The sequence below is a fragment of the Amphiura filiformis genome, chromosome 6 (genome assembly GCF_039555335.1).
Source record: "Amphiura filiformis chromosome 6, Afil_fr2py, whole genome shotgun sequence".
Taxonomy (NCBI): Eukaryota; Metazoa; Echinodermata; class Ophiuroidea; order Amphilepidida; family Amphiuridae; genus Amphiura; species Amphiura filiformis.
In genome coordinates, this window is record NC_092633.1 from 46,266,688 (window position 1) to 46,294,261 (window position 27,574).

General features: G+C 35.9%; 1 protein-coding gene across 1 annotated transcript; it reads left to right on the plus strand.

The window, feature by feature from the left end:
• The first annotated feature begins 367 nt into the window (after positions 1-367).
• Positions 368-27,400, plus strand: LOC140155494 (UDP-sugar transporter protein SLC35A5-like). The gene is given in 9 exon segments (XM_072178357.1): positions 368-471; positions 8,284-8,414; positions 12,007-12,105; positions 16,319-16,455; positions 16,771-16,838; positions 18,519-19,142; positions 19,144-19,252; positions 21,519-21,632; positions 26,425-27,400. Coding segments are annotated over 7 exon segments (1,221 nt in total). The 5' UTR covers positions 368-471; positions 8,284-8,308; the 3' UTR covers positions 21,597-21,632; positions 26,425-27,400.
• Positions 27,401-27,574: the final 174 nt, after the last annotated feature.

The following is a 27,574-nucleotide window of genomic DNA, read 5'->3' on the forward strand; positions in this document are numbered from 1 at the left end:
GCTAAAACAAAACGACTAATAACAAAAGTGCGTATCAGAATCTGTGCAAATATGGTAGCGCACAATCCAAATCGGCAGCCAGCGCGCACGCAGTTCGTTGGACGCTGTACGGTATACGCAGAAGTCAATTGTGTGCGACATTGGAACAATTACGCATTTTGCGGTCAATTGTGAGATATTAATGACCTCGATTTGCGTTCGCGTTTTCACAAATAATAAAATATGATTGGATCGCACGCATCGCGTTTATTAATGAGGTTATGAATAGAGTTTGGAAACCGGAGGACCAATGCACTTTTTTTTCTTGATATTGCCCATCCCTATAAAAATGTAAGATGTAAACACGAACACGTACACATGCATCCGCATGACAGGTGATTATGTGATCTGTTGTGTCATTTACCCCGGTCATTTACCATACTCGTGAGTCTGAAAAAGATCATCAAATCATGTATTTCAAGCTTAATTTTGGTAAGTTCAGTGTTGGTCCTTTGTTTAAAAAAAAACAGTCTGAAAGAAACATGTTACATCACGGTCATGACATGGAGAGTCTCCCAACACGTAAGTTACGTGTTACTAACACATTGACATTCACCAAACTATCTAGGACTAGTAGTAGACTACATTGTAGGTCAGTCTAAATATATAGGTACGGCGTATACATAACATGTATAGTAGCAGGCCCGGCGCAAGGGATTTATAAGTGGTGCGGCGCTAGAAATCTACTATCCAATTCGAGCGTAGTGAGCGACGCGAGCGGAGCGTGTAACGGCGTGGGGTGCAGGGGCCCGCTTTAGGGGCCCTTGGCCTTGCGCGAGAATCAGTCACGAAAAAAACCAATTCACTCTATTATAATTTCCCCCAATTTGCAATGGTAAATATGCAGATTAAGAACTTCACATTATAAAACCCGGGAAGGGGGGGGGGGTGCCGCTGATAATTTGAAAGTAGACCCATCAATATATACAAGGTGTCAAGGGCTGATCCAGGACTGCTTCCCCGGGGTGCTTTAAAATAAAATATCGTAAATGGTAAAAAAAAGTGCGCGAAGCGAGCATCGCAGGGGGGGTGTGCCCCCTCAGAAGTAAGAAACTTTTGCAAAATGAAGACCTAATTGAAGCGATTTGGTGGACCATTTTGTCTTTATTAGTGTGTAAAATTTTAGTTTGAAAAAGCCGAAAATTTGTGAAATGACATGGCATGAAGTCTTTCGTGGACAAGTTTTCCCTATTGTTGTAGGCATATGTTTTTAAATAGGTAACCTAGGCAAACCTTAGTTAACACATTTACTAGTCAGCGAATTCGCCGAGACCGGGGCCCCAACACAATGCATATTTACATTTACATATGATTTTTTATGGTGATAATCAAGTCGCACATGGAATTTTAGAGTGATTTTGATAGCAGTTCCATTAAAAAAAGCTGCCATCGCCATGAGACTAAGATCTAGAAACACCCCGAAATGCCGTTTTGGGGAATTTTGCTAGCTGAATCTTTTTGATGAAAGTCAATCTTTGACAAGATGTAACTTTGCTACGGAAAGTGCTATGAAAAAAGGTTTTCAGTTTTGGCTTAATTTACTCAAGGGCTTTAATTTGATATATAAAATGATGCAATTTGATGGCAAATTTGAATTCACCTAGGATACCTATTTTAAACATAAATGGGCAAATGTTGAAAGCAGAAGGGTGTCTGAGGAAATTTTGCAAAATGAAGACCTACTTGAAGCGATTTGGTGGACCATTTTGGCACTATTAGTGTGTACAAATTTAGTTTGAAAAAGCTGAAAATTTGTGAAATGACGGGCCATGAAGCATTTAGTTTCCCTATTGTTGTAGGCCTATAAAATATAAATTGGCAAATGTTGAAAGCAGAAGCGAAAATGGACACTTGTTTATCCACTACGCATGGAGGTGTCTGAGGGGGATATTCCCCCCTGAGAAGTTGGAAAATGAAGACCTAATATTGAAGCGATTTGGCACTATTAGTGTGTTAGAACATGTTGAAAAAGCCAAAAATATTTATGAATGACGGCCCGTCCATGAAGCCTTTCGTGAACAAGTTTTCCCTATTATTGTCGTCTAATATAGTGACTGTGGTGATACAATGTGATAGGCCCTGCATATCGGCGGGCCCATGAGTAATTTGCACATGCTTTTGGTACGAGGACCCCTGGACCCGCCTTCAAGCAATGCCTAAAATAATTGCAGGCCTATATTATAAGGCCTACTTCTGATCGACCCGACTGTGCGGTTTTTTAGGCATGGACCTACTGTGTCCTACTCAATTACGTGCAATTTAACTTTTTCTCTCCTCCTTTTCTCTTTTTCTCCTTTTTTTTAAAAGCTTTTTTCCCCCTTTCTCTTCTCTCATTTCCTCTTTTTTGTGGGAGGATGGCCCGCCCCCCCTCTAAACCGTGCCTGCTGTAAAGTTATGACCAATCCGGGGGTCCAGTGTATTGCCTAGGGAAATTTTGCATTTCTGAACTCAATTCGCCCGATTTGGTGCATACTTTTCCTTTCTTTCGTTCTCTCTTTTTTTTTTTTTTTTTTTGCTTTGCTCAAAACTGGTGCGGCGATCGCCTGACCTGTCGCATAGGTTGCGCCGGCCCTGAGTAGGTATGCTAGGGAGAGGAGGCTTCTAGGCATTTCTACCATTTGTCTACAATGCACTATGATTGGGAAATTTGATCTTCTGCTTCTGCCCGGGGGTCACTCCCATTGTGGCCTGTACACCATCCATGATCATGAAAACACCCCGGAAAACACGTAAAAGGGTAGTTTTTGTGGGTAACTGGTTAGGCACGAAATGCGCGTTTCATGTTTAGGGTGTCAAAAACATGAAAAATCAGAAAAAAGGGTAGCAAAATTGCAATGGCTAATCCGCGGAAATGAAATTTAGGGTATGAAATTTGATGCAAGGAATAAAATCCCTGTTTAGAGTTTGAAAATCCCTGTTTAGGGTATCGTTTTAGCCAAGGGTTAAATCTATACCTGATCTCATGTACCAATACCTTGTGTATTGGTACATGATTCGGCGAGTATATATCAGCAATAGCGTATAAATGGTCGTTTTTTACTCTGTTCAAAACGTCACATGTACACCAAATACAGCCCCCGAAATGGCCTACTTTTAGCGTGCCTTAACTCCGAAACAGTTTAGTTAAAGTTAAAAATGCGATCCCCAACCCTTTGCTTACCTTTGGACGAATTTTGCAGTTATCTCCGCTAGCTCCGTGTTGAAAAATGTCCGGTACTTGCCCGGTACAAACATGGAAATGGCCACATTTGCTTCAGTCCTGGTATGAATATTTCTCCCGTAATCCAATGGTTCCAACGTGGGCATCACGATGATAGTCTCCTACACAACCAGATTGTGTCGGCCTGACGCTCGTCGATCCTAATCGCTAAAGTGAGGACAGCGTGAGCTCTTAATTACCTGCGTAAAAGTCTGTTCGACAAAGGCGATTGTGAATAAGGATGATTGACAGCACCGTATATTGGGCGGAGCCATTATGCCCATATTAGGTGCATATATTAGGCCAAGGAAAGTCGATTTTGAGTTTCCCGTCACCCGCCCTCACTTCATTTTCTGACCCTCACTTGAATTCATTATTGTGATTTTCTCAAAAATACCAATGAAAACTGGTTATATTTGCAAAAAAAATTATGAATATCCCTTTATTTTTTGTGGAAAAATCAAAATCAAAACTTATATTTTGCTGTCAACCTTGCAGACTCTTTGTAATATACTTTTGAATCTCATTTGGGCTAAACATCCATCTTCAAGTGAGTGAGCGGCAAATAACAACACATTTTACATGCGTGTTGGTCATATAATGAAAGGCAGACAAATAATGAATAATGAATAATGAAAAAGTTACGGTACCTCACTTGTTTTCAGAAATTATGTGACGGGAAACTCAAAATTGACTGTTAGGGACCTTACGGCATGGCAGCAGACAGATTGCGCTGTCCTCTGACCCTGACTGTTCGTCACGTAGACAGACCGTGACCTGGGGAAAGCAGGGGATGCGACTGCGAGCCGCCATTTTGACACGAAAAATTACTTTCTTCAGAAAAATTACTTTTGTTGACGTTTTATATCAAACAATTTTCGATATTAATTAATTCTACTAGGATTTCAATTTTTATTAATGAAGGTGCATGTAGTTTTGAGGAATAACACGGGATGTTTTGAGTTTTATTTCAACTGGTGATGTAGGAAGGTGAGTGAATTCGTGAATGAGGCCGGGGAATGAGATTTTCTTGTTTCAACGATCCGATAGTAGGATACGAAACGTAGGCTAAAAATGTCTAATGACGCCATGTTTACATGAAAACATTAGCTGCTGCGAGGTCAGTGTCGTTCAATTCGTTACCTAAATTCCTTTCAGGATATTCTGATTTCACTTATTTATGATGTGTACGAAAATTCACCATATAAACTCAAAAGTATGAATGCAAGCTGTTATTGCTGACAATAGAAACATTGTTGCAAAGTCATTAAAAACAGGTATGTATTACAGACGTTCTTTGGCCGAAACGAGATACAGGCTAGTAAGGCAGTCTAGGTTAAAGGCCCATTTCACGGTTAGGCGCCACTTTTTGATTTTCAACATATCTGGCCTGGTGTGTAAAAAATAATGGGGTTACAGAATTGACTGTTGGTGATTTTTCATTGACTCTGTATGGCCTACCTCCACTAGCTTAATCGGCCTTTCTGCTTTTATCTATAAAAACGAACAGGAATAAAAAGAGGTCAAAAACCACATTTTACTAGCAACCTGGAAACAGACATTTATTTTCCAATGCTGCCACTTTTAACTATGTTGAGCCTACCAGCTGCTTTTGTTGTTTTTATGTAGTGAAACTAGCATGAGAACCATTTAAATTTCTGAATTCGGATGTGACATTTTCCGTTCACATCTATGTACATGTACCTTATTCAATGTGGAATAGATCGACTAATACTTTACATGAATGGCAAACTAGTGTGTTTTAGTAAAGTTCAGAGTCTTGTTACTATTTGTTGAACAAATTACACTTGTTGCTCTTAATATGTAGATACTGCGATATTTTGAATTTTTGCCAACAAATTCTGTTCACAGTTTTGTCACATCCGATTAATTTTCCAAATAGTATAATTTATTAACAAATAAGTGGCAGAATTTTTTCTCCTTGATTTTTAAAAATCTCCTGCTATGAGCTATCTAATGACACCATTTAATGAAAACTCCTTCATCAACTTAGCTTACAGATGTCATTTCAAAGTTTCCGTTCACATGTGTCACATCCATGGTACATGTACCTGTCACATCCAAAATAGTTTCTTCAAAGAACTAAGACAGGAATGGGACTAGGATGCCAGTTTGAAGTTATTTCATTACAGGTTTGTGGGGGATCAAAAGGCACAACAAATCTTTAATTCAGTATGTTTTCTTTAATTGTGACAGGAGACTCAAAAAGCTTCAATTTCCGTTCACATGTCACATCCTCAAAATTAGTAGTTTTTAGGTCAAAATACTTAAACAACATGATATTTTACTTTCTAAAATAGGTTTATTATTTCATACATGTCACATATGATTATTTCATGGCTTTGTTGTTGTCTTTAGGGGACAGTTTTGTATATAATTTACAGAAGCGGATGTGACATTTTCAATTGTGAACGGAATAATTTCAGTATTATAAACATTTTGCTTGTCAAAAATATAAAGGGTCAGGAAAAACATTTTAGCATTGCTCAATTCAATAGAATCTCACAAAATATATGTGTTAGAAGTGCTAAAAGCTTATATTTTTGACAAGCAAACTGTTTGTAATAATGAAATATTCTGTTCACAATTGAAAATGTCACATCCGCTTCTATAAATTGTTTAAAATGTTTTAAAATGAACACTAACACAGGTTGATATGTTTCAATATATCCCATTTAATTTACTGGGGTGTGAAAACTTGTTGAATCATTATTTTCTGAAATATACTCTGCTTTACAGTGTGTGGTTTCCGTTCACATTGACATCAGTCACATCCAAAATTGCACAAACATCAGAATCTTGAATTTGACCTGTGTTTTCAAACTGGCTGATATTATTTGTGAACATTACCCATATCATGACCTTCAAAGCTGTGAAATATCAGAGTCATTCATTGATTATTAAAATTGTTGAGTAAACCTTTTCATGTCAATTTCCCTTTTTTACCACAAAAATTACATTTAAGTGGCCATAAATTTGTCATTACACAACAAAAGTTGCCCAAATTTTGTCAGAAGAGAGCCTATGACACACTTGTTTATTTTAAATATCTATTATATATGTATTGGACAGTCAAAGTATAAATATTCACTACTCAAAATATTTATCAAATTTGTTAAAAAATTACATAACATGAGATAATAAATCATAATTTTCTTCAAGAAGTAGAGAGATTTAAGCTGGGAAATGATATATTTATGAAAATTTGGTCTTATTTGGAAAAGAAAACCCCCATTAAATGAAATTTAATCCATTTTGAAAATTTCGAGTTTTTTTCAAATCACCTATTAAATGGGTTGGCTGGTCACCCTCTCAGATTTTGTTTAACCATAGCCCTATGTGCCAAATGAACACATTTCAAACGGTAGGTGTTGAAAATTGGGTCAGACCCCCCTTTTTGCTCACGCGCGTCACAACATTAATTTTCTTCCGAGTTTAGACATCCATATCTTCTGAGTTCTCATTGGGGTAAGCTACATGGCTACAAACTGGAATCGAGTGTGTCTTTGACCCAAATAACAAGATTCTGGACTCAAAAAAAATGTATCTCACCCCCATATGCTGATATAGTCATCTAAAAAGGCATGTTCATGTTCATGATGATGCACATGACAAATTCCTATTTTTGAGCCCCCCCCCCTCCTCTTCATACCAGATGTCAGACATCATCTATTTTGCCTTTAGTAGGCAATATAGGTTCAGGTGTGACCCCCTATAGCAGGGTAGACCACTAATTGGCTTAATAAAAATTTCACAGGGGCTCAAAGATGACTCCTCAGCCATTAGACCCCATTTGTGACCACATTGACCTTGTGGGAAATAGTCAACCATATTTTACCAAACTCACAAATTCAAAATACTTGCATGATGTACCGGTACCTCTGTACCAGAAATCTTGGTGGTGTCAAGCCATCTTCATGGTTAAAATAGTGTTTGAATCGCTCATTGAAATAAATTATTGGACTTTGCATTCTGGGTATTAGAACATTAATGTCAATTACTGTGTATTTCAATGCGATCTCCAAACAGTCATTTTACCATGAAGATGGCTTGACACCACTAAGATTTCTGGTACAGAGGTACATCATGCAAGTGTTGTAAATATGTACAGTCATGTTTTTTATACTGGGACCCTAAAAAAGGTGGTGCTGTCACATTTTGCTAAATCATTTTGTCTTCTTATTCCTTTATTTTTGCTAAAATTCATCATGAACAAATGGTTTTGGTCTTATTTTGAAGATAAATTATTAATCTTATGAATTAAAAACAAATACTATTAAATAAATGTACATTAATTTAAAATTACAACAGCTTAATTAAGTTAATTAGTCAGGGGTGGTGCCGGAAGTGGAGGAGCTCTGTGTCAGATCGGCAAATCCCGGTACGCCTCTGTCTCCCGCCAAGCAATTCCAAAAAGTTGACAGCCCTGGGTGGCGGCCATTTTGGATTTTGGCCTCTATCTAGCGTAAAATGCCGGGATTTTCGCGAGGGACATGGGAGCTAATTTTTTTCTAAATAGTCCATAGAAGTCAAATCAATCGTCAAACCTTACTAGCCAGAGAATGGTCACGGAATTGAGGTTTTTGACTATGTTTCGTCGAATTCGACTAGATTTCGAATGCAACAATCTCTAGCCTCTTAATGTGAAGCTAAAATTTGGTGAGCAAATTTGTGGCAAGACTTCTCGATCACGAGCAAGTCCTCTTTATAATCAATTCCAGTAAACTTTTGACGAGCGCATATTTTTAAAGCATACATCGCATATTTACTGCGTTGGACGGCACACACTTGTCTCCGATTGGCTGCTGAGGCAATCTGCAGTTGCCAAGTGGAAATTTATGAATGAACTGTGGGCCGTACGCGTTGTTACAAAATGTAGCTCCGAATTTGCAACATCACGGCAGTCGCTCTCGTCAAAGGTTTGCTGCAAAATAGTATAGGGTTAAAGACTACCATCATCTGCCACAGTATTTTAATGATGAATGTAATTTAAGAATTTCTAAGAATTTTTCTTTGTTTTACAGGTAGATAAATTGCAGTTAGTGTACAATGGGGATGGATGTATGGGCCTGTAGTATCACGGTGGCTCTGGGAGTTATTTATGTGTGCTTGGGATCAGGTCGAATAATAATCACACGGTTATCAGCTAATGAAGGTATGTAGGCCTATATGGTATTGTTAATATCAGGGTTTAACCCTAATGCCACTACTGTACAAAACCATATAGCACGAAGGGAATGCCAGACCATGCATCCCACCAGGGTTCGAATTCGTTTAAAAATTTTGCGTAGCAGTTTTTGGCTAATTCATCATAATCAGGATACTTCTATATAAGGGCTATTTCATTATAAATGACACGTTCACAAAAATGGCTTTTATCATATCTGGTTGATATAATTAGGGTGATAATGCAGTGTTATTAACTTAATTCTAAGTATGCCACAAACTACAAGCTACATGAGCATTTTTACAGAATTCTGTCTATTTTTGTATAAAAAATTGCCAAAAGGTACATTTTAACCCAATTTTGGAGTCCCATTTCATTTTGCCCATGTATTCTGAATAAATTCTTTGAAAAATTAGGTACATTCTATGGCAATGTGCTTGTTGCAATGAAAATATGATATGTGTGGAACATCATGCAAGTTGAATGGTGAAAATTGGTGCAAAAATGTTAAAATTCTGTCGATTCTTGCAAAATTGGCATTTCGTTAAATAAAAAAATGAGTGTCCTCTCCAATTCATGCCTCCATTTTTGTTAACATTAAAGAGGAAATATAAACCCTTACCCTACCTGTATAATCTGTGTTATATTACCAATTGATGGGACAGGGCACTGATTGAGGAATTCATTTATTTTACATACAGTAGACCACTTGTTCTTGATACCACAGTTCGCGTTAAAAATTTGTCCTCTCCAGAACTGAAGTTAATTACTAATTGTTGAAATAAGATGGGTTATATCATAGAATGTGAAATTTGTAGAGGAAGAGTGGTCTTCCTTCTACCAAGGTGGCACATGATTTGGTATTTGTTGCATTTTGCAAGCCTGTATCCACGATTCTGTTTGCAATTTAACAAATGTCCTCTCCAGCACAATTATGTCATTTCCATGAATTGGTAAACAAACTAAAAATAAAAATTTCAAAGAGCCAAACCCACAAGAAATTTTTGCATTTTATTGCAAATTATGCTTACAAACCACTTTAGTGTTCAAATTATTGTCCAGTTGTTGAGAACACATATGATATTATTCTGCATTGAACTTCGGTTAGCTAAAAATTGCAATATTCCTAATTTAACCAGAATATTAACCCTGTTTGTAGTGGATTTTAAATGCTGGGGATCTTTTATGCAATAATATTGATGCAATAATATTGATGCAGCTATTTCTAAAGTTAAAGTATGCTTTATTATGTGTTAAAAATGTGTCCTATCCAGAACAAATGACACAGGAGGGTCTTTTATTTTAGGTTTTCCATGACTAGTACAACAGATTGACGCAGAATACTCACTTATGCATCAGTGTAGCTATTGGGAAGGACAAAATGACTATTTCATGAATTTTTCATGTGAAGATAAAGTTTATCCTTAAAATATGTAGTAATTTTGCACCATTTATCTGGATTAGTATCAATTTACTAATTGTTTTATATTGAAACTGGCATATTTAAGACACTGAAGTGTAAAGGAACATACAACAATTATTACAGACTAAATATGAATAAGTATGAACCCAATGTTGGTTACATACACTCTTTCAAAGTTGTGTATTAAATTGTTTAAAAAATGTCCCCTCCAGACGGCAGCTATGTTTTTTTACACAGCAAAAATTCAATTTAATTTTTTAATGGTTCCTGAGGGTTTGACGCTCTAATATTTTGAGAATTATTGACACACCATCTGAACTTTGAAATGATAATGAATTTGCATGAAATAAATGAGTTTGAATTTTGACCCCTTTTGGGACTCAATGTTGTCATTTATAATGAAATAGCCCATAAGCACTATGAAAAGTGCTATACAAATGCAAAATTGGGTAGCAGTTACTTCAAAATGTGGAGCAAACTGCTATGTGATACAGCCAAATTCGAACCCTGCATCCCACATGATCCAAATGTGTTTCAATCCTGCCAAACTGCATGTATACGCACGAAACCGTTGGCTGGACCATGGTCACATGCATAGTTTGCTATACCCATTCTGCTGTTTGGCACCCTAGTGGTTGGTGGGTCAAATCCTGGATGAGGAAAACAATTTTTCTCTTGTTCTTCTTTCTACCTTCCTTCCTTCCTTCCTTCCTTCCTTTTTTCCTTCCTTCCTTCCTTTTCCTTCCTTCCTTCCTTCCTTCCTTCCTTCCTTCCTTCCTTCCTTCCTTCCTTCCTTCCTTCCTTCCTTCTTTCTTTCCTTCCTAGGCAAAAACTAGAGGGAGTTGGGTTAATAAAAGAACAAAACAATACAAATAGGCTACAAGTACAACTAAACTAAGAACTGGATATATTTTTGCTGCCTAATCTTCTGAGTCGGATTCTGTGTCGGGTCCTAGTCAGGACTCGTCATCAAATTCAGAGTCCAGGAGAGGACTCACAGTCACCATCCTCAAGATTGAAACCTAGTCTGGTTTCATCATTCGGTATCAGGTCCTAGTCTGGACTTGATATCAAACAAGCTTGATATTTATTTCAAGGTTAGAGTCCAGGAAAGAACTCGTAATCGCCACCCTCAAGATTGAAACCAAGTCAGGTTTCATCATTCAGTATTAGGTCCTAGTCTGGACTTGATATCAAACTCGAGTCCATGAAAGGACTCACAGTGTTACCATAAATAAGGTTGATTTTAACCATAATACTAAAGCTTCTATAAAAGAGACAGAAAAAGGTTTTCGAACCGCAGAATGAACGGCTCTTTTCAGAGCCACCGAACTTTTCAAAAAGACCGATATGATTGGTATAATCATTTGCTTTGATATTCACAGTTTTGAATTTTATTAACCAAAAAGCATGACTCTGGTTATGTATAAATACTTCTCTTTGGAAACCAAGATAAGGTTTCACTATATAGGCTATTAGTATATAATTAAGAATTTCTCAGCCGAAGAATTCCTAATTTAATAGAGCAAGGTTTAAGTTTTATAACAAGGTTATTACTGGAAGCAGGTACCGTCTGTGCCCCTCACTTTTCATAAATCCATTGCAATTTGCTAAGGTATTATTAAAATATGAAATTGGAAAATATGAAAATGCACAAAGAAGCTTTTGGATGTATCACAAAACTAAATGGCATCTGAACTCTACAGCTGCATTAAGGTTTGACACTATTTTAAACTGTTGCGATTTGGTAGTAATCACAGCATCTTGCGAATGGTAGTCAGCTTTAATTTGGCAAAAATTGCATTGCTCATTTCATAGCGAGATTGTAGAAGAAGTCAAATATCACAGATAGACTTTTGTAGGTCCTGTGGTTTTTGAGTTATGTTGAAAGAGGGCTGAAACACCTGCAACACTTACATAAACACACCTAACTCAGTTTTCGAAGTATATGGTTTGTAGAATGAACTTTTGCAAAACATCAAAGTATTATTTTTCAATAATTTATTGATTTAGATTATGAAAATTGATTGTTTTTGGCTGCTTTGACCAACAATACCTTGTCTACCCTAAAGTTAAAGAATATGTACATGTATGGCATATTGAGATGTTTTCTTGAATATGTATTATGGTACACATTGTGATGTGTTTTCTTTACAGATAAGAAGTACGATTATCTACCTATTACAGTGAATGTGTGTGCTGAAGCAGTCAAGCTTTTAGTGTGTGGCGCCCTTAGTTATCGCTACCTGCAGCAAGGTAGGTTACAAGCTCCATATAATGAATACAGTTTGAGTAACAAAGTGGTATTTATATTTGACAAATGTTACACAATCTGGTCCATGGAGGCCAAAGGAGGCATTTTTGAAAATTGAGTTACTATTTTATTATCTACAAACATTAGGTTATCATAATACTGGTCTAGCATACTTTGTTTTAACTTACAGAGTTTTGTGATGTCTATTTTCTTATGTATTTTTTTTACTCCATATTTTTGCTGTTATCTCAATTTCAAGGTTGTCTCCTTTGGCCTCCATGGGCCAATCGTGTCAATCAATCAATCAATCAATCACAAATTATGGTTACAGATGGCTGGTAGTCTGATTAATAAAGAGATTTGAAATGTTATCTTCAGTAGATAGCATTATCAGATGGCTGGTAGTCTCTAAATAAAACTATATGAAATGCTATCTTCAGTAGATAGCATTATCAGATGGCTGGTAGTCTGATTAATAAAGAGATTTGAAATGCTATCTTCAGTAGATATTGTTATCAGATGGCTGGTAGTCTCTAAATAAAACTATATGAAATGCTATCTTCAGTAGATAGCATTATCAGATAGCTGGTAGTCTCTAAATAAAACTATGAGATGCTATCTTCAGTAGATAGCATTATCAGATGGCTGGTAGTCTGATTAATAAAGAGATTTGAAATGCTATCTTCAGTAGATATTGTTATCAGATGGCTGGTAGTCTCTAAATAAAACTATATGAAATGCTATCTTCAGTAGATAGCATTATCAGATGGCTGGTAGTCTCTAAATAGAACTATATGAAATGCTATCTTCAGTAGATAGCATTATCAGATGGCTGGTAGTCGGAGTAATAAAGAGATATGAAATACTATCTTCAGTAGATATTGTTATCAGATGGCTGGTAGTCTCTAAATAAAACTATATGAAATGCTATCTTCAGTAGATAGCATTATCAGATGGCTGGTAGTCTCTAAATAAAACTATATGAAATGCTATCTTCAGTAGATAGCATTATCAGATGGCTAGTAGTCTGATTAATAAAGAGATATGAAATGCTATCTTCAGTAGATATTGTTATCAGATGGCTGGTAGTCTCTAAATAAAACTATATGAAATGCTATCTTCAGTAGATAGCATTATCGGATAGCTAGTAGTCGGATTAATAAAGAGATATGAAATGCTATCTTCAGTAGATAGCATTATCAGATGGCTGGTAGTCTGAGTAATAAAGAGATATGAAATGCTATCTTCAGTAGATAGCATTATCAGATGGCTGGTAGTCTTATTAATACATACATACATACATTATAAATATTTATATAGCGCTGCTACATTTAGAACGTAGCGCTCAAAACAAAAACAAAGCAAAAGAAGAACATGAAGAAAAATAAATGAGAACTGCCTGTGAAGGCTACAAAATCTATGGAAACAAATGTGACTTTAGAACCCTCTTGAAAATACCCACTGATTGTGATTCCCTGATACCAATTGGCAGTCTATTCCAGGTGCGAGGCGCAACATAGGAGAAAGTCCTGCGTTCAGCTGACATGAGTGTTTTGATTGTGTTGTGCTCTGTCAGGAGGGTGGTATCAGAAGCAGAGCATGAGGCCTGCACGCAGCAGGGCAGTGCAGGGAAACACAATCAGACAGGTACTCAGGAACACTCTTGGTGAGGCATTTAAACACAGTGACTAACACTTTGAAATTGATGCGCTCTTCAACAGGGAGCCAGTGCAACTGCTTTAAATATGGTGTGGCATGATCATATTTGAGGGCCTTACATATCAGCTTCGCAGCCCAATTCTGGATCCGTTGTAGTCTTTGAATGTCTGCTTTACAACAGCCAAGAAGCAGCCCATTGCCATAATCGATCTTGGAAAGGACAAGGGCTCTTATGACCAGATGACAAGTGTCATAATCCAAGTACCGACGTATCCGGGAAATGTTGCGAAGCTGGTATGTAAGGTTAGAACAAAGAGTCTTGATGTGAATGGACATAGACATTTGAGAGTCAAATATAACCCCTAGGTTATGCACAGAATCTGAAGGACAGATGGATTTGTCACCAACCCTCAAAGCAACCGGTATCATTGAGCGCTTCAGGTGTGGAGTAGTGGTCACAAAAAACTCAGTTTTGCTGTCATTAAGTTTCAGCATGTTCGTTCTCATCCAAGCCTTAAGAGCATCAATACAATGAGATAGATTATCTAAAGCAGCATCAATGGATACCGGGTCTTTGGGATCAAAACTGGTGTACAGCTGTCATCGCATACAAGTGGTAAGATAAGTTGAATGATTTGATGATACGAGCAACTGGTAAAATATACAAAGAAAACCCTGAGGGTCCGATGATTGAACCTTGAGGTAGGCCAAATTGGAGCTCAACAGGGTCAGAAAAAGTACCATCAATGCAAACTCTGCTGGTTCTCTCAGACAGGTAGGATCTGAACCATTGCAAAGCTTTACCTTGTATTCCAATTTCACTCTGTAATCTGTTGATCAGCTTGTTGTGATTTACAGTATCGAAAGCACTGCTCAAATGGAGGAGTACTAGAAAAACACCTTTGTGGTTGGAAATACACTTCATGATATCATTCTTAACTCTCATTAATGCTGTTTCTGTGCTGTGTGCTTTTTTATAAGCAGATTGTAATTTTTCACCCAGGTTGTTTCTTTCCATATGATCATTCAAAGACTTAACAGCCTGTTTCTCAATAAGTTTTGATATGAATTGAATATTGGACACAGGTCTGAAATTGCTCAGGTCATTTGAGTTGAGAGATGGTTTTTTGATAATGGGTGTGACAATAGAATGCTTCAGGTTGTCAGGGAAAACACCAGTATGAAGGGATTCATTAATGATACGTGTGATAACGGGAACAAAAACATGAATGTTTTGTTTCAGAAACCATGTCGGCACAGGGTCGAGCAAGCAAGACTTTGTGGAAGCTTTAAGAACGTCCTCCTCACCCAAAAGATCAAACTCACTGAATGAAACACAAACTGGTCTCTCAGGCAAAGGGTCATATCTGTCAAGATCAGGTTGGTCTTTACCCAGATCTTGATATATTGTAGTGACCTTGTTGTTGAAATAGCTAGCAAAGTCATTAGCCAGTTCCTGTGCCGATTCATGGGCTGGGAGTACTTTGGTGTCTCTGTTTAGCAAACCATTCACCTTCTTAAAAACAGTTTTATTGTCCGCATTCTCAAGTTCATTCCTGTAGAAATTTTGTTTTGACATTTCAATCATTTCATTAGTAACAGTTCGCTGTGTTACGTATTGCTGGCGATCCGATTCTAGTCTAGATTTCCGCCATTTCCTTTCCAGCTTACGACGGAAACGTCTAGACTGATGAATTTCTTCATTATACCAAGGATTTGATGGTCGTGAACGGATGGTATTCTTTACCGGCGCATGTTTGTCAAGCATCTGCCTAACAATGGTATCATAGCACATTGCCATATCATTGACACTTTCATACTTTTTACCAAAAGATGCAAATTCAGTAGAAAGATCAGCCTGAAAGGCATCCTGATTCACCTGATTTAATCTACGAGAGGCAACTATGATCAATATCAATATTAATAAAGAGATATGAAATGCTATCTTCAGTAGATAGCATTATCAGATAGCTGGTAGTCTGATTAATAAAGAGTTATGAATGCTATCTTCAGTAGATAGCATTATCAGATAGCTGGTATTCTGATTAATAAAGAGATATGAAATGCTATTTTACCAAAACAAAAAATCTTAATAGAATGGTGGAAGGGAAGAGTTTAGGCTTGACACCATGCAAAGAAGCAACTTTTCAACATTAAGAATAACTTAAAGAATACAGTGCACCTTTTCCATATGTGCACATCCATATCAAAACGATGCACTTGTCGGCTGCTATGTGTGCCTCATTGTACCTAATAGCTAGGAATAAATACCAGACTCATCTCAAGTGGAGTTCACTTCAAATCATCCCCAAGTGACATGGTTATGGAATGTTCTCTGTATTAAAAAGCCATCTGACTTGGGGATGATTTGAAGTGATCTCCACTTGAAATGAGTCTGGTATTTATTCCCAGTTATTATGTGAAATGAGACACATGTAGCAGCCGACAAGTGCATCCATTTGATATGGATGTACACATATGTGTCCCAATAACTTCTGTAGAGCATTGATTAAATAACAAACATTGAATATTTCTTCTTTTTTTCATTATCCACAGAAGGAAAAAAATTACATTCCATATATCAACAAACATCATGGCAGGAGATGCTGAAAGTAATGAAATGGAGTGTTCCAGGACTGCTCTATTTCATGGACAATCTCATCGGATTCTTTGTTATATCGTTCTTTGATCCAGTAAGTATACATAATGAAATCTTATTATTTCCCCTTTCATTTCTCAAACTTGGATATTCAACTTTTAATTTTCCCATCTTTTTTACTATATCATGATCATTTTTATTCTGATTTTGATTATTAATCCCTATTGATCGGAGGATCTGGCAAGCCATCCTGAAACAGAAGCCATCACACATTCCCAAAATGGTGTGGATGGCTTAGGTCAAGGTAGGTCAAGGTCAATCCCTAATAATAGTACATGTAGCAGAATTGTTTGAAAGTGCCAGCCATGAAATCTCACTTTTTTATGTATATTTTTGTTTATTTTTGCAGGCTCTTGTTGTGCTACTCAATAATTTTGTCATCATCTCTACTTCCATTCTATTCAGAGTTGTGCTCAAGTAAGTGTATAAATCTAGAGGAATTTAAGGTGTTAATGAAATTCCTGACACAGTATAGAGCCGGGAGTGCCTCTCACTTAATATGCTATGATCAGCTGTAATAGGCGAGAATTATTCGGTTTTTGTAAGTACTGCCCTAATCAATAAAGTCCTAATGCCCGCATAAATTCACAAAAGCGGTGTCAGTGCATACTAACACATAAAACACAGTTCAGCGAGGTGCTGCACACACACCTTGCGCCCAGCTGTCTGTTTGCCATTCTATAGACAATTTTTGTAATTGACCACTTTGTCGCCGTTGGCGGCGTTTGGCTCTGCTAACTCCAATTTAGCGGAGCAGAAAACTGAAAGTGAGGCCAAATGATTTAATTACATACTCCCAATTATGCAAAGTTAATTTGCTAAGTAACTATAAGGACTATCTAGCTGAGACTTGGTACATACATGTATGTCGTACAAGTAAAATAGAAGTATGTTACTGTTAGCATTTTGCTTATTTTAATCGGCATAATTAATTAGAAGCTATTAGAGTTCATTTTATTTTTTCAGGTTCTTTCAGTTTTCTGCTCTGCTAAATTGTAATGTACTCATGCAAATGCATTCGTCAAGATAATCGCACTTGCCATGGATTTATTGCATTTAGCTCTCGAGCCTATCGGCTCTCGAGCTAAATGCCATAACTCCACGGTGCGTGCAATTATCTTGACTAACGCATTGCATTCAGTTCATTATCCTTATCTTAAAGCACTCTGTTGAGGATGTAATAGGTATACTCCATTTTGCTTCTTCAAAGACGGTAACGTCTGTGTGTGATACATGCTCAATTAAAGGCCGCACGTCTTTAGGGCGCAGTCACCTCGAACCGCGGACGCAGACGCTACTGTCTCCGAGGTAGCAAAATGGACAAAAGTCGACTATAAACCAGGTCATATTCGTTAGTTGTGACTATAATCTACGACTACAATCAACTTAAGGGATGGGGTATGAACGTTTGGACAGTATTTATTGTGGGACATTAGAGCACATCAGACATATCGAATTGCATTCTGAATATGAAGAATGTCCTTCTGATATCAAATAATTTTGATTTTTTTTTTTAATTGGCAATGTAATACACATTTTATGGCAAATGATTAAAAATTGATATTTTTGATATTTAACAGTATTCGAAATAAACTTTATAAATCTGATGATTTATACTTAAAGTGTATGTAGGTGGGATGAAAAGCCGACAATGAATTGAAAATTTTAACCTTTCGTATTGAAGATATGGATTCTGTTTCCCAAAACACACAAAAAAATAGGTCTTTGTGGGAAAAAATCTTCAATATGAAAGGACAAAATTTTCAATTGATCGTCGGCTTTTCCTCCCAGCTACATACACTTTAAAAATATATCATTAGATTTATAAAATTTACTTCGAGGACTGTTATATATATCAAAAATGTGAAAAATATCAATTTTAATCATTTGTCATAAAATTTGTATTATATCATGAATTTCAAAAATTATTTGATATTAGAAAGACATTCTTCGTATTCAGAATGCAATTCGATATGTCTGATGTGCTCTCATGTCACACAAAAAATACTGTCGAAACGCTCAAAACGCTCATTCCAGATCCCTTAATCGTGCAGCCCTATTGTTTATTTATTTTTGTTGTTTATTTTATATTTTCAGGAGGAAGTTGAGCAGCATTCAATGGGCATCTCTAGTCGTACTTTTCCTAGCTATAGTATCGCTCTCCAACCAGGCTCACAGTACCAATATGCACTTTCAACATACTCATATCCATCATGCAATCAACATATCGTCGCTTCCATCCAATCCCAAATGCAGCTCACAGAAAATCGTAGTAGATACTATTGACGAACCTGAAATACTAGAAAGAGGCCGTCGTGCTGTAGGCAATACAGCGTTTATTCTAAACAGAGGACATATGCTGGTGTTATTACAATGCTTTATATCATCATCAGCTAATATATACAATGAGAAGATCTTTAAAGAAGATCACGGAATGGATGAAAGTATTTATATACAGAATTCTAAACTCTACCTCTTTGGTGTGTTTTTCAATGCTCTGACTTTAATAGTCGATAAAAGATTTCGAAGACATATTTTTCAATGCGGTCTCTTCGATGGATATAATTCATATACAACTCTGTTAATTTTTGTGACGGCTCTACAAGGACTAACAATATCGCTGATTTTGAAATTTCGTGATAATATGTTCCACGTGATGTCCCAGCAGCTCGTCACGGTGACCGTCATCACTCTGTCGGTATTCTTTATAGGATTTACGCCTCTTTAGACTTTTTCTGCAAGCACCGACTGTTCTTATTGCAATATTTATCTACAATAAGAGTAAAGAATTATCAAGTAGCGAAGAAGTGGATTCAGGCGACAATAATGGGGTAAGGAACTAAGGCAGTGACTCAAGCCCGGATATTCGGGTACCCGCCCGTTTTTTCCCTACCCGGATATAAATTCCATTTACGGATTACCCGAATTGTTGACTTATTCAAAAAAAAAAAAAAAAAAAAAAAAAAAAGTTGTAGGCCTATGTGTTTTGAATAAATTTGTACTCATGTCATACTCTTTTAATGATTTCAAAATGCATTGAATTTTTTTTGAATAAGTCAACCATGAATGATCCTATCGTTTAGCTCTAGGTCCAGGGACACTACAAAGCTGAAAAAATAAATAACTTTAAAAAGATACCGGTTACCCGCCCGAAATTAACCTCGGGTACCCGAATACGTCATTACCCGATAGGTCACAGCCTTATAAGGAACACAGAGTTATAAAAGATGGGTGAATTTAGGGGATCACAATAAGGCCAAAAAAAGGCTTTTTTTTTTTTTTTTTACAAAATTGAAAAAAAAAAGAAGTTAGGCCAAAAAAAAAAAAAGGTTTGTCTCAAAGCTCACGAGAAATTTAAAAACAAATGCGAAATGCGATTTTTTTTTTTTTTTTTTTTTTTTTATTCCCGACTTTTTTTTCATGGTATTTTGAAATAAAAAAAATTTCCGCATTTGTTTTTTGTCAAATCATGGGATTTTACAAACGCGCGCGCAAGCTTTGAGCCTTATAGACCCTAAATTATTTTTTATTCCAAGCTTGGAAACTGGAGAAATACTGCTACTAAAAAAAAAAATTTGCTATTTTATAAGTTGGATCAAGTTTTTTTTATTACTTTAGTTTTAGGTTCTATTGAACAGCCATTGAATTACTATAGTATGCATTGCTAGCTGGTGGGTTTTTTACGTTTAAATGGCCAATTTTTGTTACCGTTTAACCGTAAACGGAAATCGACTTAATTCATACATGCATTCATGTTGCTGTACAACTGCATAAGTGTTTAATAAACCTAAACACTGTGTAACAACCTTAAACATTAAACATTGACTTTAACTTGCTTTGCCTCTTTTGCTTCCGCAAGGCCATATAAAAAAATATATATCCGACCCACCATACTTTTTTGGACCAGTTGTAATACAAACATACAAAATTTTCTGGGCCTAATCTAAGTGCTAGAGGGCAATGTGCAATGTATGGTTTGGTTGCTGTCTTTATCAAAGCAAAGTAATCTGGATGTCGGTTAGTAATTGAGCACATCTTAAATAGTTCAGTAAGGCTGCGATCACATAGAAGTATACTATTCGGGTATACGGTGCACGTTTTGCAGGTGCACGCGTATAGCTTAAATCGAGCAAGGCAATTTCATGGTACCGGGTCACATAAGGCTGCGATCACATAGAAGTATACTATTCGGGTATACGGTGCACGTTTTGCAGGTGCACGCGCACGGCGTACGTCGAGCAATGCAAAATCATGGTACCGGGTCACATAAGGCTGCGATCACATAGAAGTATACTATTCGGGTATACGGTGCACGCTTTTGCAGGTGCACGCGTATAGCTTAAATCGAGCAAGGTAATTTCATAGTACCGGGTCACATAAGAGGGCACTATTCGAAAAGGCTGTATACCTGCATGCCTAAAGTATAGTGGGAATCGTGCATGTTCGATTTTAGTGCAGCGTATACCGTCCTAATTACTGCATATTATGACACCTCATTGAATGCAATGTGACCTCAAGAAGTAAAGTTACAAGCATTTGATTAGACAAAGAAAATTGGTAAACTGACCTATACTCGCTATTCGCTATACGAAATACGCTCATTCGATCAGGCTGAGTTCACGTAGTATACTCCTATATGAACTCAGCCTGATCGAATGAGCATATTTCGTATAGCGAATACTGTATACCGTATACTTCTATGTGATCGCAGCCTAAAGGATGCAAGACAATCAATGTATTCTCTGGTTGCTCTACAAAAAAGGAATAACTATAATCCATCCAATTATCCCCTGCTGATGCCAAATTATAGAGCTATCAACATGGTGTGAAAAGTGTGCCAACAGATTCCATAATACCATTATTATATAACAATTTTTTATCTTTTATAAATAAATTGGCTTGGATACTGTGGTTTATCATTGGGGTGGGGGCTTGTCCAGCTGGGAGTGAAATTGGCCGAAGAGGGTAATTACTAGTAATTGGTCCTGGATAAACATCCATTTTCCTTTTTCATAGAGCAAGAGGACTATATTTATTTGTGTACCTCAACTATAACTTATATAAGCTTTTAAAAAAAAATGTTGGTGTTGTTTTTAGACACTCTTAGCATCGGAGGAGGAATTAGAACAACTTACAATGAGGCTGTCAGTAATATCCGATGAAGAGACTGTATGATGACGATGCAGAGATGTCCTGCTGATAGGTGCTAAGGTGAGTAGACATATTACAGTGCCCTATCACCGTACCATGACAAAAGGGCACAGCTTGACATAGGTCTATTGGTTATTATCTCTGTTTAATGGCCAAAATGTGCTCAGTTTCAGTTGATGTGTACTTGCAAACCAATTTTAAAGAAGTTGGATTATAAACATGTGCCAAAATAGGGCTAAAACTTGCCTGATTTGGCAAGATTGTGGGAAAAAACCCATGGGGCTTGAATCCCCAAAGCCCACCCCCAGATTTGTGCCTGATAAATTCTGACCATGCCTTAATACAGAAACGGTATCTAGGCAGCCATGTGATGAGTACACCAGGAGGAATTAGCGATAAGGCACAATGGTAATCCTGAGTGAAGAGGTATTATTATTTATTCTTTCTTTATTGAGGGTAATACTGCTTCAGTGACAAGCACTGCTTTTCAAGCAGGCCCTCATTGTATACATGTTATAGCAACAAAATATATTACGTTACACAATATTTACAAAAATAGCATATACAGTATTAATAATGTATTTACAATATACTAGTATTACAAATAAGTATCATCAACTACAAGATAATTATAAATACCATGATTTAAAATACAGAAATACAATAATTATATAAATACAAAAATCAAGCAAGCAAATAAACAAAATGTAGATAAAGACAGGCCTAAATTTCTTTAATTTTTGACTGAAATTGGCCTAAAGTCATATTTTCCATCTGAGCTCTTACTGTCGGTGGCAAAGAATTCCATGCATAGGCTGCCCTGACGTGATAAGTACGTTGACCTGAATTTGATTTAAATTTTGGTACAATCAATGTATTAGAAGTATGATTTCTAGTTATATGATTATGGTTATCATGAACAAAATCAAATTGAGAAGATAAGTATGATGGATATTCATTCTTTAAACATTTGAAAACAGTCATTAATAGAGTATTATGCCATCTTTGATCAAGTTTAACCCACTGCAATGTATTCATTAAATCATTCGTTGGTGTCCTTATATCTGCTGAGAGAATTATTCTAGCTAAATTATTATGAAGTACCTGAAGCCTTTTATGGTACTCTACACTAAAATTTGACCAGACCATGCTTCCATAATCAAAGTGGGGAATAACAAGAGCATTGGATAACATTACAGTGGTTTTGTATGGAAGGAAATACTTTATACGTTTAATTATTCCAGTTCTTTTGGAAATTGTTTTACTAACATTATCAACATGAGCTGACCAAGACAGCTTGCTATCAAATTTCACACCTAGATATTTAAACTCATCTACTCTTTCAATGTCATTGTTGTTATATAATAAATGTACATTGTTAAACTTTTCAAGCATTTTGTTTGTACCAAAGATCATAAACTTAGTTTTTTCAACATTTAAAGTGAGTTTGTTTACTTTGAACCATTCAGCTACCTTACTTAGACACGACTCCATTTGAATTTTAAGATCAGATTCATTTTTAGCTTTACACATTAAAGAGGTATCATCTGCATACATTACAGTTTTACATTCAGACACAGCATAAGGTAAACAGTTAACAAAAATGATAAACAGTAAAGGACCTAAAATTGAGCCCTGAGGAATACCAATATCAATTGGCCTAAAGTCAGAAAGAGTTGAGTTAACATTAACAGTTTGTTCTCTGTTGTTTAAGTATGATTTAAACCATAATAATTCATCCCCATATACCCCATATTGTTTAAGTTTCCTAATCAGAATATCATGATTTACAGTATCAAATGCTTTCTTTAAGTCTATAAATAAAACGCCTGTAGCATAGCCTGTATCCATATTCTTTAAAATGTAATCTTGAACATCTAGAAGGGTTGTTGTTGTGGAATGATTCGGACGAAATCCTGATTGAGCATTTGATAACAGTCCCACATTACTCATATATTCATATAATTGATCATGAACAGCTCTTTCAATGATCTTTGATACAATTGGTAATACAGAGATAGGTCTATAGTTACTAACATTAGTTTTGTCACCCGATTTAAATACTGGAGTTACTTTAGCCTTCTTCCATGCATCAGGAAAAGTAGACCCATTCAAAGACAGGTTGCAAATATGAACAAGGCATTTTGAGATGAAAGGTGCAGCTAACTTTAATAACCTTACATTGAATGGATCTAATCCTGATGATTTACAATTTTGCATTTTACTTATTTGTTTAAGAACAAATTCATGAGATATCGCTCTAAAACTAAATTTGTTTACACTATGATTTTGATGAGAACATACAGTATTACAAGTGCATACATAATTATCATTGTTATTATTAAATTTACTTCCAAGTTCATTACCTATTGAAGTGAAAAACTCATTGAACTCATTTGCCATATCCTTTTTGTTACCTGAGTAATTACCATTCTTTTTAACAACTGCTGATGGTATACTTGATGTTTTGTTTGGTATAATTTTCTTAATTGTTTTCCAAAGATTTTTACTATTATTTATGTTGTTACTTATAGCCTCGTTACAATAACTCTTTTTCAGTGAATATTTCATATTGTTTACTTTATTTCTAAGAGACTTTGCTTTACTCCAATCTTCAGCATTATTTGTCTTATGTGCTTTTGAAAAATAGTAGTCCCTATCTTTACTTAGTCTCAAAAATTCACTATTTACCCATTCAGGTAAACAACCCTTAACTTTCTTTTCCTTAAATGGTGCATGCTTGTCACAGGCAGCATTGAATGAAGACTGCCATTCATTAAGTGCTTCATTGACATCATTTATATTACATATTCTACCCCAATCAATATTTTTGATTGTATCAATATAATCTACTTCATTAAAGTTTTTGAAACATCTTGATCTTACAATTTTTGGTGGAAGTTTCAACTTATTACATTTTCTTACAGCATATATTAATGAATGATCACTAAGACCTAAACTATGAACACCAGATGAGATAACAAGTTCTGGTTTTGATACAAATATTAAGTCAATTTTTGTTTTACTAGTTTCAGTTATTCTTGTATAATCTGTTATAATTTGTTTCATATTAGAATTGTTTGCCAACCTTGTCACTTTTCTTAAATTACCAATTTTAACCTGATCTAAATTAAAAGGTAATAAGGTGTATGTTTGTTTCTTCTAATGTTCTCCCTATTCCAGAAAAATACAAAGCTAATTTTTTTGAATAAAAAAGATATTATCCTGTTTTGCCTAACTAGCAATAAAAGTCAAATTTTAATATTTAGCCAATCTTGGGAAATAAGGGCCAAAAACATTGTGTTTTTCCACATGCTGTGACAATCAATCCCAAAGACTTGTACTAAAACTAATTTCAGTTTATGCATTCTAAATTTTGGACATGTTTCATTCTTATATAACCAATCATTTAAAGCCATAATGTGTGATTTGCTTCACAGCGACACCCTCAATTTTACTTGGATTTCTACTTTTTGCATAATTATAATGCCCAGTGGTGTACTAAAATACCACATAAAAGACTAAGCCTGAAGTGCTTTAATAACAGTAAAATTTAACTTTTTACTTTTTATATTCAGAGTTCACCGATCGACTGCTTACTAACATCTCCCGTGGATGTCGGCTTATGTGTACACAGGTCGAGCGTGATGCTCCGTGCAGTATTACATGTTACGATCGGCGAGCGCAGTACACGCATTGTAGGCGCTGGAATGAAATCGCAATTTCTTCGTTGTACCTCATTTGTTTGGTTCGAAATTAAAAGGGGATAATGTTATCAGTAAAAACAAACATTTAAATAGGAATCTATTCTTTTTGCAAATCACACATTATTGCTTTAATTAAAGTAACACAAAAAGTGATAATTAGAGCAAAATTTCAGCATAAAGGACCTACACAAGATTTTGAATGCTTAGACTTGTTCCAAGTCTGTGATTTTTGTGACTCGATTGTCAGAAAACATGCCGAAAATGCATGTTTTTGGCTCTTTTTTCAAGAAATTGGTAAAATAGTGAACTTTTTCTTTTATCTCCAGTTAGTAGACTAAATGAATGATTAGGATAGAGCCATATGTTTCATTTGGCAGAACTTTATATAATGTTTTTTTAATCCCAAAAACTTAAGTGTTGTATTTTTCAAAATTAACCAATTCATATTATTAAGATCGTACATTATGGCTTTAATAAATGTGCATTAGTTGTTTGAAGAGCATTGTGAAAAATCTAAACATTTTTCCTTTGGAATAGAGAAATAACCCGGGGGCATATCTCTGGCTGATACTCCAAAGTTCAAAGCAAAATGTTTTAATTTTTCACAATGCCTGACAAAAAACTAATGCAAATAAAGTTATTAACCAAATTCATAACATCACTTCTAACTCATCATGTTACAAAATAACAATATTTTATTCTCTGAATTTTGTAAAAATGAATTTTAATCACAACTCACATTTTATTTGGGGCGGGGGCAGGGGGGCCATAGCCCCCCCACTTTTGTTGGTCATTCAGGGGGAAAAACGTTAAAAATTCAAACAGACCTGTGACTAATGACCAACTATACAACAGTGCGAAATTATGCTATAGGGCAGTCGTGCGCATGTGAACTGTTCCGTCGCATAGGATGCACGGCTTGCATGCACACGGAAGTTTTTGTACTGTGTAATGCCTCTCTATGTCACGCGCAAATTCATTACTGGATATCAATAACCTCTGCGCCTGTGTGCGTATGTAAGCTAACAAGCAATTTGCATGGGATGCACAGTGTGATACGCAGAGGTCATGATTGGATGTCGTTACGCATGACACTTCAGATTTGAAGTATCAAGTTGATATGTAGTTCTAAATTCTCGTTGCAGATTCAAAGAAATGATGGTATATGTGCAAGAACAGAAGTGTTCAAAAAACGGGCCATAATTATAGGAAGATGTCAGCAAGAGGTCTAATTCTTCAGATGCAGAAGGAGGAGGACCGCCCATCATTACCTCATTGAGTGACTGTATTAGTAGTAAGTCTAGTATGTCAACTGGACATAATGGTTGAACATATAATCAAAAAACGCTTCCCGTAAGTCACTGAAATTCAATTTATCGGATACACTCTTGAGCCATTACTACTTGACCCATATATCCTAGTGCACCTGTATTGAACCTACGTGGTTATGATAAGGAAAGAAAGGTTGTTTGCTTGTCCTCCATCATCGGACCCGTATCTTGAAAATCAGGGAAATATTTTTTCCAGTATAAAAAAGAATACAGACCCTAATTTTGAAAATTCTAGTATTTTTTTTAAATTCAGGAACTTGACATCTTGAATTATATATAGAGAAGTATTTACACAGTTTCTTCCCATTTCAAATGTGTATTGTTTTGTGCCTATCCTGGTGCATGAAGGGGGGAGGGCATTTAGGAGCAAATATTTTCAATGAAAAAAGCTCAAAAATCAGTGCGAAACTTGTGAAGTAAGACTCACCTCAGTTTCATTTCTGGGTTCAAATTCAAGATGGCGGCGGCCATACAAATAGCATATTATCAGTAAATACCACAAAATTAAAATACATTTGCATGCAAGAATGTGATCAACTTAGTGAAATTTATTATGATTTGGCAATAAATTAGAGGAAATTTAAGTTAGAATAGGTTTGTACATCCCATTTAGGCAATAGAAACAAATTAGACCTTTCGATCGACCATCGATGCTTATTATCAATTAAGGGCAGACGAGGTATTGTTGGTCGAAGCAACCTAAAAATCGATTTTCATTTATCTAGATCAATATATTATTGAAAAATAACACCTTGATGTTTTGCAAAAGTTAATTCTGCAAATCATATATTTTGCAAACTTGCTTAATTTATTGTTGTTAATGAGTTATGTACGTTTTACAAAAGTGTTGTTGTTTCAGCCCTCTTTACAACGTAACTCAAGAACCGCAGCACCTATAAAAGTATATCTGTGATATTTTAATTCTTCTACACACTCGCTATGAATTGAGCAATACAGTTTTTGC